This window comes from Olea europaea, unplaced genomic scaffold (genome assembly GCF_002742605.1).
Source record: "Olea europaea var. sylvestris unplaced genomic scaffold, O_europaea_v1 scaffold1016, whole genome shotgun sequence".
Classification (NCBI taxonomy): Eukaryota; Viridiplantae; Streptophyta; class Magnoliopsida; order Lamiales; family Oleaceae; genus Olea; species Olea europaea.
In genome coordinates, this window is record NW_019227483.1 from 223071 (window position 1) to 238564 (window position 15494).

General features: G+C 31.4%; 1 protein-coding gene and 1 non-coding gene across 2 annotated transcripts; one reads left to right on the top strand and one right to left on the bottom strand.

The window, feature by feature from the left end:
• Positions 1–615: 615 nt before the first annotated feature.
• Positions 616–687, top strand: TRNAQ-UUG. The gene has a single exon. It is a non-coding gene; the product is annotated as a tRNA-Gln (tRNA).
• A 1642-nt stretch (positions 688–2329) lies between these two features.
• Positions 2330–3537, bottom strand: LOC111372595 (zinc finger MYM-type protein 1-like). Its single transcript, XM_022994965.1, has 2 exons — positions 3128–3537; positions 2330–3086 (listed from the first exon to the last, which is right to left on the bottom strand). Exons 1-2 carry the CDS (start codon positions 3535–3537, stop codon positions 2330–2332), a joined length of 1167 nt encoding a protein of 388 aa, XP_022850733.1.
• Positions 3538–15494: the final 11957 nt, after the last annotated feature.

Consider the following 15494-nt stretch of genomic DNA (forward strand, 5'->3'; position numbering starts at 1 on the left):
AATTACAGGCTACATTTATGGTGCAAGTGTATAGAGCCATATGCTCAATCATACCATGATTTTTTATTTTTTATTTTTGGGTATTTTAAGAATTCACAATCATAAAAGGGATTCCATATTTTTATTAGATCTTTTTTGAGAAAAATAGGGATGTAAGAAAACATTTCAATACTTATTTTTCATATATAGCGACAAATTAATGTGATTCGTGGAGTGAGACAACTCTCGAAAAAAAAATTGTGAATCATCGTAAACAGATGAATCACATAACATCACGTTTAAGCACACGTTTGGAGTGGCTAATCTTAAAGATCGATCACTATTGTGTGACTTATTTTTAACGTGGATTCACCTACTCTCAAAATAAATCAATATTAATTATACATTTAGAACTTATCTTTAAGATAAGTAATCACAAATTGCTTTAAGAACGTTAGACCAGAAAAAAGTTACTAACTTATAAATTGAGGATCCACAAATTATATCCAGATAAGTTGAGAATTCCCATTGAAGGTGGAATATTGATGAAAATGCTGCGCCTAGGGTAAGAAATAAATCGCATTGCTCGTGGATAAAAAGATAATAATGGAATAGTAAAAACATTGTGCTAACCGCGGTTCTATGGTGTAGTGGTTAGCACTCTGGACTTTGAATCCAGCGACCTGGGTTCGACTCCCGGTAGGACCTTTCCTTTTTTGCTTTTCAAAGAGTGCCAAAATCCTAAGAGCCTGTTTGGCTAAGGTTAAAAGGTTTCTGAATAAGTAAATAAATAATGTTTTTCTTCTGATTTAAAGTTGAAGTTTAATAAATTATTTATTTTAACAAGAAATTTTTCTATAAAGTAATTTTATTTTATTTTTATTTAAAATTAAGAAAATATAACATATATAAACATACAACAATTGAACCACTCTAAATTTTTATATTATTGGGACCCACACTTGAGTATTAATTGAGAGAGATTATTAACTTGAAGAGTTTTAATTCGTAAATTGTTATTTTGTATTAAAAATTATGATATGCTCTATAAAATTTAATTTCTTTAAAAAAAAAAAAAAAACTAGGGTCAATAAGCTTTTTAAAAATTTCCTGGCAAATATATCTTGTCACATCTGTTAATTTAAACCTTTTTTTGGCTACAACAAGGAGGATCAGAATACCTTGAGGAGAATTCAAACATGATTATTGAAATGATTAATTGGCTGAAATATGTGTTTAATTTTTGAAAGTAACAACGTCTCATTGATTGAAATAAAATCATTATTTAATACTTATGTGTGAGATTCATTAATTACGAGCATGTGTAGTAAGTGATTTGAAAAAAAATAAAATAATTCATTTTATTAGCATCGTTACACATTAAGGGCCCGTTTGGTAGAGATTTTGAGAATTGATTTTTTGATCGTTAGAAGAAAAGTGAGGTCCATATGTGAGAGAAGAAGTCAAAAATTACGGCTTGAATAGTAAAATAACGATCAAAAAATCAATTTTTTGGTGGCAAAAAATCCCTACCAAACGGGGCCTAAATTTTGAACGAAAATAGGTGTTCAACATGTTTATTTGCTATCACTTTATTTAAAAACCCGTTATCACCGTCTAAACAATTAGATAAAGTTCGAACATCTCCGTTCTTGCTCACGAGGGACGCTTGTCATACCATGCATGGTGGGTTAATAGACTCTATTCTCGCTTTCTTCCTCTTGAGGAGAATGTACTCATCATTTTGACATTTCTCGGTCTATTCTATTTGTTTTTAGGTCTCATCGGTCTTGATTTTGAAATCCTTATTTTAAATACTCAACAAGTATTTTTACTTCCTATTGAGGAGGGTAGAGAATACCCTTTCAACCCTTGCAGTTGCCACAGGTAATATCAAAACCAATGTGATCCGCCTATAAACCAATGGAAAATAACAAAAACTTCCATTTTCAACCAACTTCTGAGCTACACAAGATATGCTTTTGAGGTTGAAGAAAGCTTCATCCATTCTTAGGAGCATAAGAAATTTGTCAAGTTGCGGTCTAAGTAATAAAAGCTCTTCACTATTGAAATCCATAGGATATAACTGAGCAAGTCATACCAATTTACATACATCAAAAGCTGCAAATGAATCTCTTGGACTTAAACACGAAATACAAGTAAAAAGCTCAGTAGTTGTTTCTGGAAAACGATCATTCAACTCTTGTAAGATTGAATCTATCACATAACAAAACAAATCAACATAAAAGCAATGATAATAAGTCACCTGCTGACTTGCACGCCTGGGTTGACCTTTCAATACTACAATATCATCCATATTGGGCATTGAAATATGTCTATCAACACAAAACTAAATTACCTTACTCAACAAAGTATCCCAACCACTGTCTCTCATATTCTGCAATGCGTACTTACACAACTTCAATAATCTCATAGCATTCTGAATATTCTGATTCTTTTTCTGTAAGGCTTGTGAAAGGTCGTCTGTAATTGCAAGAATTTCAAACATAAAATGGAGACTGAACACAAATTGAAAATCTTGCATAGTGTCCATCTGTCTTACGGCCATTAATTTTTGCTGTAAACTTATGCTGTCTTCTGATATATTTTCAAGAACATCTATGATCGCATTAAACATACTAATAAAGCGAGTAACTGTCTTTAGATGTGAGCTCCATCTAGTATCACCAGAGCATGCCAAACTCATTTCTTGAAACTGACCAGTTCCACCAGAAAGTTCATCAATATTAAGCCTCTCCAGAATTTCAACACGATAACTTGTTCGAAGAGCATTTATACGTTTACATGATGCATCAACCAAATTCACAATAATAGCAAGCATGTTAAATAAATCGCTAAGCATAACATTCCTAAGTGCAACAGAAACAACTGTCAACTGAAGCTGGTGAGCAAAGCAATGAATATACATAACACATAGGTTCTCTCTTAAAATTAAAGCTTTTAAGCCATTGAACTCACCTGACATATTGCTTGTTCCATCATAACCTTGACCTCTCAGACTAGATAAGCTCAACCCATGTGTAGAAAATATTGCATCAATGGCATCCTTGAGTGAGTGGGCACAAGTATCAGCGATGTGGCAAAGCCTAACAAACGCTCCTTCACTTGCCCACTTTTGTCAACAAACCTCAAAACAACTGTTATTTGTTCTTTTATAGAATTATCACGAGACTCATCAATCAAAATTGAAAACAAGGAATCGCCCATCTCATTGATCATAGACATTATCGTCTCTACAGCACACCAATTAACCAAATCCTTATGGATGCTTGGTGAAGTCATTTGGTCATTTCCAGGAGCATTAATAAATAGTACTTCATTAATTTTCTTACGATGAGCTGCATACCAATTTAGTAGCTCAATCAGATTTTCTTTATTAAGAGACTCTTTCGATTCATCATGACCACGAGATGACAATCCTTGCATCAAGAGGAATCTAGTACAGTCTAGCACCGCAATCAACCTTGTCCTACAATTTTTTTGTTGACTACTACTTTGGTTAGAAATAACATGGGAGATACTTTGCTTTTGATTCATCAAATTGATACACTTTGTAAAAGTTTGATTATGAGCACTATCAATGAGCCCGACATGATCTTTCAATGTACTTTTGTGCTTTCAATCCCTAAAGCCAGTCTTAATGAATATATGTCCACCCCCTTGACCCCCTCTATCTGGTTTGAATAAGTATCAATGCAAACAATAAGTCGTATCATTTTCTATATTGTACTCCAACCAATAAAATTCAGAGAATCGTTCTTTTCAAAAACACCTATTATCATTTCCTATTCATCTTCTTGGAAAGTCATGTCCATGTGGTTGACAAGGACCTTTTTGCAAATATGACATCCTAACATCATCTCTGATATTAGGATCATATGACTCGATGGGGAGGGCGTTTTCCTGGATCAGATACAAGATCATCCACATTGCATTGAGCCCGAGACTTCCTTGTGCTGTTTAACAACTCGAGTGCTCGGCTAGAAGCAGTGGCGGGACTAGAAGCGCAACTAGAACTAGAAGAACTAGGTATAGACTTTCGTTTCGGTTGAAAAAATCGTTCCATAATCTGCAAAATGCCCTAATTTAATTTTCAATTACAATTGATTAAAAAATCAACAATTCAACAAAAAAAAATCCCCAAGAGTTAGATAGCAATGTATTAGAAAAATCAAACACTAAAAAATTAGTCAAAGCAGCAAAGTTACCTAAACAATCATCTAGGTAGTACATCACCAATTTCATTAGATCTTCAAAATACACTTTCCTTAACATAATTGATATCAGTTAATAGTTATGACTAATCAAAGCTTTGCCACAAAACCCTATCCTTAGAACCATTTATATTCATCTCTTTCACAGTTTCACTACGAAATTGGCCGAATTCAACAAAGTAGCTGTTATATACTTATATTCATACCATTTCATTTGCATAAAGCTCAATAGACAATACAATAGGATCTCCTCTCCACTGCTGACTTATGACTTATGAGATAAATTTTGAAAATACAAAAAAGTGTAAACCACTAAACCTTCAATAGCCATTCAAAATGCAGGCAGCCATAAAGAAAACAAACAATAAAGTATCTTATCAAATGAGAACCCCAGAAGAGAAAGTAACATCCGGATTGAATTGACAGCAAACCTATGTACCTCCAATTTAACATTGCAATTTATTCCCATTTTTCATTCAATATTTTGTTAAGACCCTACTCCTAGACACCAATTGTGTGTTTAGTTAGGTGGACTACACAATATTTAGACAATAGTAAACACAAAAATAAGTTAAAAATTTATTTTCTTGTCTATTCTATTGACCAATCTTATCCAGTATAATAGCATTAAAGAAGAAAATAAATTAAAATCTGGTCCATTGTATTGTCCAAACAGGTCATAAAGGTTAATATTTCCCAACAAAATACCGGGCTTCTTTCTGTTCTTCACACGAGGATGCCGATGCAGTACAATAGGCAATAGCATTTTCAACGCATTCACTTCAAAGTTCACATAATCACTTTAATAAATTCCCACAACCACAAGTATTGCAAAATATATAAAAATGTGAAAAATATTAGAAAATTTCTAGAGCTGGAGTTGCAGACTTGTAGCCAAAATGAAATCCATGATTTTTGGAAAATTAGATCAATATCACATGCACGAAGTCTAAAAGAATCTTGCATTTTTTGAAGCGGAGTGCGACTGTGTACACGGGCTGCCTGCTGGACTGGACTCGGTGGCAGACCTGGCACCGGTGCCATCTGCAGCGTCTGCTGGCTGTTGTGGCCTGTGGTAGTGGTGGACTGGTGGTTGACGGCTAAGACGGGGAGAGCCCTAGATTGGTAATGGCTGGTGATGGCAATTTGGGGAAAAATCTAGGACTCGGTCAGTGGTCACTCTGCGTCTTTGCTTCGGGTTGCTCTGCCCGCTAGGTATATGGTATGGAGTGGAGCAGGCTGCAGGTCATTTGGGCTTCTTTAATTGAGCCATATTTTTTTAAAAAAATTGAAGCCCAACAGCCAACAGTCACGAGACTAACGACACTGAAGGAAAATAAAAACTGACTCCAGCGGTCGGCGTGGCGGTTCCGGTGAAGCCAGCTAGGTCGGCCGCCCTAGCTGGCCATAAGCTACATCTGCCACTGCTTGTCATACTTTGCATGGTGGGTTAATAGACTCTATTCTCACTTTCTTCCTCTTGAGGAGAATGTACTCATCATTTTGACATTTCTCGGTCTATTCTATTTGTTTTTAGGTGTCATCGGTCTTGATTTTGAAATCCTTATTTTAAAATTCCATTCTGTGATACTCAACAAGTATTTTTACTTCCTGTTGAGGGGGCTTGGGCTAGGGTTTCTTATAACAGCTATTTTAGCTTTTTGGGACCCAAGCTAGTACAAATGATAAAAGTCAATAGGCGCTTCTCGCGCAACAAGCTAGGAGGAGCGAGTAAACCAAGGTTCACTAAGCGTGTCAGATCTCATAAAGGCCACCTCATCGATCGAAACTAGTACCATCATCTATAAAGCTCCGAGCCCTGGTGGTTAGGTGAAAATCTTTGAGATTCTCCCCTCCCAACCACATCCCTTCCTCCTTAGGTCCCTTTCGGTCGATACCTTTTCTTTCATTAGGGCTGGACAAAACTTTTGAATTGAGTCATTCGAACTGAACTCGAATTGAACCGACCAGTTCTTCTTAAGTTAAACACCCAAACGAGTATCTAAATTGAGAACCGACGGGTTCAGTTCGGTTCTCAATTATAGATCAAGAATCGACGAACATAACCACCCTAATTTTTTTAATTAATTTATTTTAAATAAGTCAAATTATTTTATTTTTCTAAATGTATTTGATAACTAGTTAATTTAACTCAAACCCAAAAATATGATTTTCCTATTTCTAATTTTCAGTTCAAAGCCAATTTAATCAAATAGACCTAAATTTTATCCAAATCTATTACTCTACTGTAGTGTAGTTTCTATCGTTCTGAAAAATTTGAATTGAAGCTCAACAACGTCTCACTTAATTATTTTGAGCTTGCTATCTTCTTCATGTGATTTTAACAATCAAATTTATGAAAAAACTATTCAGTTGAATTAATGTAACTTTGTAAATATTAGAAAATTTAATTATAATACGAAACATAAAAATTGAGCCTAACTTAATTGAATCAAATGAAATCGAACATGAACAATCATAATTAAATTTGGACCCGACGATTCTACTTACTAAATATTCGAAAATTTCGGGTCCGGTCCGGTTCTATCCAGCCCTAAGCCCATCAAGCTCGTCCTCGAAGATGGAGGATTCATTTGAACTACAAGTGTTATAAAAACCCTTTTTCGAAATAGAAATGGAGAGAACGATGGTTAATTCTTCAATCCGAAGGGTAGGGTGGGACGAAGTCCCGATCTTGTTTTCGAAGTAGGTGGAGGAGAAGACAGTCGCATCTCATGCCAACCCAACTCACGGTCAAGGTGCGATATTCATCATGGTATTTTAACTAAAATTTAATCACGGCTTCAAGAGAAGCTAGTCCGATACTCCAATCACCCAAGTATGCTGACTAGCCTTGTTGCTACATAAACTATCGTATGGCTGCATTATCCTCGGCAATCTTGTACTTGCACCTTCATTGACATATGGTGAAGAGCACCAATCAAGCTCCATCATTGTCAGCCTCCCTTACCCCACAACCTTCACTTAAATTCAATTCAATAAAAAGTATTTGCTTCCAGTACTGGCTCGCGTTCCATCTTTACTGTTCTCGCTAATGCTTGCCCTTCTGTCCTCCCCCTTGATTCATAGATAGAGCTTTTCTCTTTTCACTCCTCATTTTCGCTACAAGATCTACTGCATTGGAACCCATGGTTATGGACCCCGAAACACCTTCCCCCTACTATCCCAATTGAATTACCGACTCTCCAGCTGCTGGGAAAGTTTCCCGAAGAAAGATTCAAGAAAAGCAGAAGAGCAACTGCTAAAAATGGGACCTTAATTCTAGCTCATTGGGCGTTATTCGTTACTCGATCCACTTCCACAAATGTTGCCTAACATTTGCGTACCTCATGAGTTTTTCTTGCGATTTTTGTTAAGTATTTCCATGTAGGGGTGGGCATGAGTTAGATTGGGTTGATTTTTTTCAACCCCGGACCAAACCTAACATAGTCAGTTTGATCTAAAATCAACCTGACCCATGTTGATCAGTTTGGCTTCGGCCCAATTAAAGTTGGATCCCATTATTTTTTTGTTGACTTTGGATAAATTTTTAAAGTTTGAAATTACTTGAAACTCTGTTTTTTTAAATACATATATAAGGAATTCTTTTTGAAAAATAATGTATAAATAAGTTTAAAATTTTTGAAATATTTTTTTACAATTTTTTGGGATTTATTCATTTCATTATCATGTTCTTAATTTTTACTTTATTATCAAATAACATTTCATTTGTACATAGTGTTCATGTAAATCAATCCATGTAAAGAAAATGAATGTTTATAAATTATAAATCCTTCTCATATCTTTATTATTGTGTTTACTTAGGTTTTTTCATCTTAGACATTAATTTCTTAATTAATCGGGTTGGGTTTTAAATTATAATCCAACCCAATTGAGGAGAATGTCCAACCTAAACCAGATCGGGTTGGTTTGGGTTGATCTGGTTGAGCAGTTAGGGTTGGGTTTTGCCCAGCCCTATTTCCATGGATGCTGTCAAAGTGTAGGCCTCAAAAATAAGAAATTATTTTCTAACATCAAGTGCCAAGGTTCCTCTCAGAATTTTAACAGGATGTGAGCATTTGTAAAAAGAGAGAAAGACAAAGTTTCGATGTTATTTTGGTTGGAAAATGCACAATGTTAATATATTCAAGAGTGTTAAATTAAAGTAAGAATGCAATGATAACAAATTAGGGACATAAAATGTAATAATGAGTAAAGATTATACATATTTCAATTAATTAAATTTTGGCGTATTTATTAAAAATTTAGTGTGAATATATTTGTCTTTTTAAAATTTTATACAACTGCTATATAATATAATAGGTGTGGACATTGTTCCATTTGGTTCTAATTTCAAGAGAACCAAATCTAACCAAGAACCAATAATTTTTTTAATAATAAAACCAATTTTTTTTTTTTTTTTTAAGATGTGGAACTAAACTAGGACCGAATCATTTGGTTTTGATTCCATTACTTAAAATTTCAAATGATAAATGCAAATTAAAATCTGTCATCGTATCCATAAGTTAGAAGTATACACCTAAATAAAATAAAAATGAACAACGATATTTAGCAAATGTAATGTTGTAGTGTAGGAATGCGAGTATGTGTCTAAAATTAAAAGGGATAGAAATGAATTAAAATTTAGATCTAGGACTTGATCGCTTTGTATGATAGTTATTAGAAAATAAGATAAAATGTTTATTTTATATATATATATATAGTATTATCATGATACATAGATAAGTTTTATCTAGTTTAAAAGATTTATTTTATTTCAATTGTAACTCTTATTTTGGACCCTATAAATATAGGGCATTAATTCATAAATACAATTGAGTTTTGACTATCTATTTCTTCTCTTATTTTCTCTCTTCCCTTTAATTTTATAACATATTATTAGCACGATAACTTTAATTCAGTAATTATTTTCTTAAAAGATTATCAATTCGTTCAAGTCCTAACACTATAACATCTGAAGCACTTAAACCCTTTTCTCCAAGCACATGACAGCCGAAGCTCTTCCAATAGCAACTCATCAATCCGGCAGTTCCACCACCAAGAAGGAGTTTCTAAAATCTGTGTTTGTCAAGATAAAATCTCTAAACCCATTATCCCACAGACTCTTTCGTTCATCTATTTTCTATTTTTTCTCAAAAAGCCTTGACTCTTTCGTTTTATTTTGTACCAAAGCAGCCTTTTCTCTTCCCCTTTGTATAGCTCAAGTTTTTAAATAATAATTTGTCGTTGCTCCTGGACTAGCACAATATTATTAATATTCCAGAAGAATATTATTTGCTCTCGAAGAGCCTGAATTATAATTTTCAAAATTCCAGAATAATATTAACATATTGTTCATAAAAAGCATGAATTACAATTTTTAATATCTCAAATAAATATATTGATTTAGCCCCCATTTGGAAGCAATTTTTCACCCCCAAAACATTAATTTTTTGACTGTTATTTCACTATTTCAATTGTCATTTTTTCTTCTCCACTCACAGGTGGGACACACTTTTCTCTCTAACGGTAACCACTTTTGTCTCTAATGGTCAAAAAATCAATTTTTAAAATCATTATCAAACAGGACCTTATTGTCGTTGAAGAAGCAATAGTAAAATATAAAATGCTCCCAAAAAAGTACAATTCTACAAATATTAATATTTGTCTAGAAAACACACTCATGAAAAGTTAAAGTTTTTAAACAATAATTTATTGGTATTTCTATTGTTGCACAACATTGTTAATATTGTAAAAGGAATATTATTTCTCCTGAAGTAACACACTATTAATTGACAGATATTTTAGTTAAATTTTACTTGCTCCCGAAGAGTATAATTAAATACGATTTAACGTAAATTATGTTTTTACTCCGAAGAGTAAATTTTTATACAATTCATTATTTCAAATAATAATATGTTGTTGTTTTTGAAGAGCATAACACGACGATTTCAATATTTCAAATAAATATTGATATTACTCTTAAAGAAGCATAATAAAATATAACGTGCTCTTGAAATAACACATGTTTAAAAGAATTTATTAAGTGTAATTTAAGAATTTTTATTTATACTTCAAAGAAAAATACGACTTATGTCATATGGACATTGATCATTATATGATTATATAATGTTTAATCATATTCTTCGAAATTAAATAATTAAATTATATCTTATATTGAACCAGAAGTTCAATTAGATTGTCATCACCAGTTGGATTATCACTAGATTAATAATGAAGTAAAATTTAAAAAAAAATTCAAATGGATATTCAATGAAGAATCAAAACATTCTTCAATCCAATGAAATCCTATATGATTTTTATTCTCATTATCGAAAATTGATCATTTAACATCACTAGCTAAAATAACGACTGAATTTTTCATATTTCTGAAAATTAATTAGGATGATAAATGGGGCCCCATCATTCTCCACGTTGATGATCTAAATATTATTTGTATCTAATAGATTTAATCCATAAATTAGATGATTGTATGGTGTTCGCAACCCGCAGATTACTACTCAAATTTTAAATTATGAGCAAAAATTTTAGATTATATAATCATTACAGTATCTTGTTAATGCTAGTGATTCTGATTCTAAATCTTAACATTTTAATATGTGTTAGTTAGGATGTCTATAAAAGATTTGACACTGTTATTTGTTAAACTCCTCCAATCCATTGAGAACAAAGTATTTCTCATTTTTGTTTAGAAATTTTATTACGCTTCATGCCAACATTATAGTTCTCCCTATTATAATTAGCTTATAGTCAGAGCCTAATTTTTTTCATCTAATTATTTTGATAGTGCATATATGTAAAATTGATCCACTACAATGCACTAAGATGGAAAAGAAAGAATGTTAAGAATAAATGCGTAGTTTGAACATTTATCCCAAATATATGATATTTTATAATGGTGCAAAAATAATTGTAAATTTGATTGGACAATTATCTCAGCATTAGCGGGAAGAATTAAGAAGTTGAAAATAATGTATAAATGCATTATTATCTAAATCATCAAAAAATATCATTCGAACTAGAAGTTTGAAAGATAATTTATCTAGATGCATTTACTGACCAAAGAGATAAACAATATCTCACGCATCAATTTTAAAAGACCCAACACTAATTGATGTCCTAGGAGGACAATTTGATATATTTGTGGCACACTTGAATCGTGGTAGTATTCGATTCTAATACAAAAAATTTTCGAACGAAAATGGAGCAATTATTAAAGATGATTCTAATTAAGGAGGCATATATTTTTGGTGAATATTTGGACATAACAAATTATAAAACCTCAGAAGAAATTTAAATACTTGAAATAATGAAAGTTGAAATATCTCAATAAAATATGTCATTAAAGGAAAAAAAAAAAATAGAACCGGAAAAAAAAATTGTCGAAAATACTTTTGTAGTTGTTGTACTGTATCATATTATGAATATCAAGGATATCGAAATAAATTTGTCATTAATCAAAGTATTGATTGGCCAAATGGAAAGAAGTTATACAGACGAAATTGAATTCCTTAGGGAAAGCGAAAAATGTTTGGACATGTAGTTCGAGCACCAGAAAATGTAATCTCTGTTGGATATAAATGTGTTTTTGTACGAAAGAGAAATGAAAATAATGAAATTACAAGATACAAAATTCGACTCGTAGTTTAAGGTTTCTCATACAGATCAGGAATTGATTATGATGAAATATATTCTCTAGTAATGAACATTATTACTTTTAGATTTTTAACTAATTTGACAGTGTTACAAAGGATTGATATGCGACTTATGAATATAGTAACTGCCTATTTGTACGGTTTACTTGACAGTGACATATATATATAAAAGTCCCTGAAGGACTTAAAGTGCCAGGAACACATGATACATTCTTGAGAATCATGTTCTCAATTAAATTGCAAAAGATCGTTATATGGATTGAAACAATTCGGACGCATGTAGTATAATCACCTTAGCGAATATTTGTTGAATGAGGGTTATAAAAATGACAATATCTATCCATATGTTTTCATAAAGAAAACAGATATTGAATTTATAATTGTGGAAGTTTATGTTGATGATTTGAATTTCATTGAAACTCTGAAAGATCTCAACAAAATTGTAGATTATTTGAAAAATGAATTTGAAATGAAGGATTTGGGAAAAATCAAATTTTGTTTTGGATTGCAGATTGAGCATTTCCCATAGGAATTATTTGTTCATCAATTTACTTATACAAAAAAGTCTTAAAACGCTTTTATATAAAAAAAAAATGCACATAGATTGACATCACATATGGTTGTTCGATCACTTTAGTACAATTGGAGCATTAACTTGTCTTGTAATTTTAACTCGATCAGACATAGCTTTTTCTGTAATCTCCTAGTAAAATAGAGCTCTACATCAATTCAAAGATATTGAAATCGTGATAATCACATTTTTCATCACATGAAAGTTACTATTAATTTGGAATTATTTTATTTTCAAAAGTCAGGATCTGATTAGTGGGATATGTAGATGCAAGTTATCTCTCTGATTCAGATAAAGCTAAATCATAAATAGAATATGCGTTTACATGTGGTGGAAATAGCTATATTATGAAGACCTATGAAGCAACTCTTGATAGAAACATCCTCAAATTATTCTGAAATTATTGCAATCAATGAAAGTAAGGCGAAAATATGTATGGTTGAGGAATATGACCCATTATATTCAAACATCATTGTGCAAATTAATTTCAATAAAAGATAATCCAACAACTTTGCATAAAGACAATGCAATTTGTATTACACAACTTAAAAGAGGCTATATCAAAAAAGGTGGCTACACGAAGCATATTTCTTCAAAATTCTTTCATACACATGAGCTTAAGACGAATGGCGACATTGATATTCAACAAATTCTCTTAAGTGATAATGTGATTGATTTATTCATAAAAGCACTGCTAATATTTACATTCAAGAAATTGGTTCATAAGATTGAAATACGCCGACTCAAAGATTTTCAGTGATTTTCATTAGGGGGAGTAGTTGTACTCTTTTCCCTTAGTCTAGGTTTTATCTCACTGAATTTTCCTAGCAAAGTTTTAATGAGGTAGCATTTTCTTTATACTCCAAAATATTAACAATTAACTGTACTTTTTTCTTCTATTTGATTTTTTCCCTTTGTATTTTTATTAAACAAGATTTTTAACGAGATAGTTATTGTACAAATAATCATCAAATGGGGAGTGTTGTAAAATAATGAGATAATTATTGATGATTATTTAGTATTATCATGATACATAGATAAGTCTTATCTAATTTAGAAAATCTATTTTATTCCAATTGTAACTTTTATTCTAAACCCTAAAAATATAGGGCATTAATTTATAATAATATACAATTGAGTTTTGACTCTCTATTTCTTCTCTTTTTTTCTTTCTTTCCTTTAGTTTTATAATATACATATATATATAAAAGATTGGTCCTTATTTTTGGTTCCAGAACTAGAACTAAATTGTTCTCGGTTAAAAAAAAATCAAAATCATTAATTTTTTCGTAGAAGTGTACCAAATTCGCTCAATTTGGTTTCGTTCTGAGTTGGCCTGATCATTTTGTTCACCCCTACAATATCATAACTTTTAACTTGTGATATATTAGCCCTTGTTTGGCTCCCATTATTTGGAAATGAAAATGGGTGGAATAATATTTTTTTAAAACAAGTGGGCGATTGACAAAAAAGAATTTTTTTCGATTTACGTGTAATATTATTTTATGAAAGATTATGTGATTGAAAATAAAGAAGAGAAAAATTGAATGTAATGAGATGAAATTTAATGGGGGCTAAATGAATGTCACCGTCAAAATTGTCCAAAGTTTAGCACTACAATGTTCTAACGTCTTGTGTATCTTTCTAATGTATGTCCATTGTACAAAATGCACATAGAAATGGAAGTATATAAATGTTATAAATTTAGTATATTTAAATTCAATTAATTTAAAAAAAATTAAGTTTCTCTGTGATAAGTAATTATATAAATGGAGTTAAGCGCTATGTTTAAATTAAAATGAAAATAAAAGTTCACACATTAATTTAAAATGAAAATAGTATGATAACTCAAGTGAAATGCCACAATAACGATTGTGACCTTTTCTGTGTTTTCCAGTGAAATGGTAAGTACTTAAAATGTTGAATTTCAACCTTTAGGGCCCCCACTTAAATGGTAAGTACTTGTATACATGGAAAGTTAGGTAAGCGCCACGCCTAAATTAAAATAAAAGTTCACACATTAATTTAAAATGAAAAGAGTTCACTAACTCAAGTGATATGCCACGATCTTTTTTATTTTTAGTATAATGCTATTTAGCACAATTAATATTTTAACATCAATTTAGGTGACAATAATTGTATCATTAAATTATAGTTTCAATTAAATATAAAAATTTACAATTAATTTCTTAAGACTTATAACATGTTGATACATAAATTGGTATTGATCACAACTTGTGTTAGATAGCTTATTCCTATTTTTTTGTTTCTTCAAGCGGATTTCCTAATGTTTTTATCCCTTGTTTGTTTCCAAAATTTTCGACCCAATTTAAATTCATTTTCGGACTATTGTTCCACTATCAGACGTGATTTTTGACCTTTTATCTCAAAATGGGTTCCACGCGCTGACAAAAAAGGGTCAAAAAATGCATTATTTCCTTCAAATAACTGGAAATAAACAGGGGGCTTAATTCATATTCATTGTAAAGCAAGAAAATGATTTAGGGTACGTTTGATTGTGAATATTTTTCACGAAAATGTGTTTTTACATCTAAATTTCTATTTTTGTGCTGTTTGATTGATTTTTTCTATGAAAAATATTTTTCTACTTCTGGTTATATGATCATATTTTCCTTAAAATTAAGGAAAATATTTTCTTTAGAAGAAATGATCCAGGAAATTCACTCTTTTTTCTCTCTCTTATCTATCATCTTTCTTATCTACCCACCAATAAAAAATTGATAAGTATAATATTTTATAGATTAAAAATTAAATTAATCAAACATATTTAATTGATAATTTTTATGTAAATAAATTCTAAACAATTGAATTATCTCAAATTTATTTTTTCCCATACAAATTCCTTCATTGCAGTCAAAAGTACTCTTATGGTCAATCTAAGTTATGTGGAAAGTTCGTTTCAATTCCTGGAGATTAGTTTGTCATCCACAAAAAAATCCTTGCGGTCCACAAAAATAAGAAAACATTCAGAATATCCAACTAGGACGACCCAATGTAGATCGCCCACGTGTC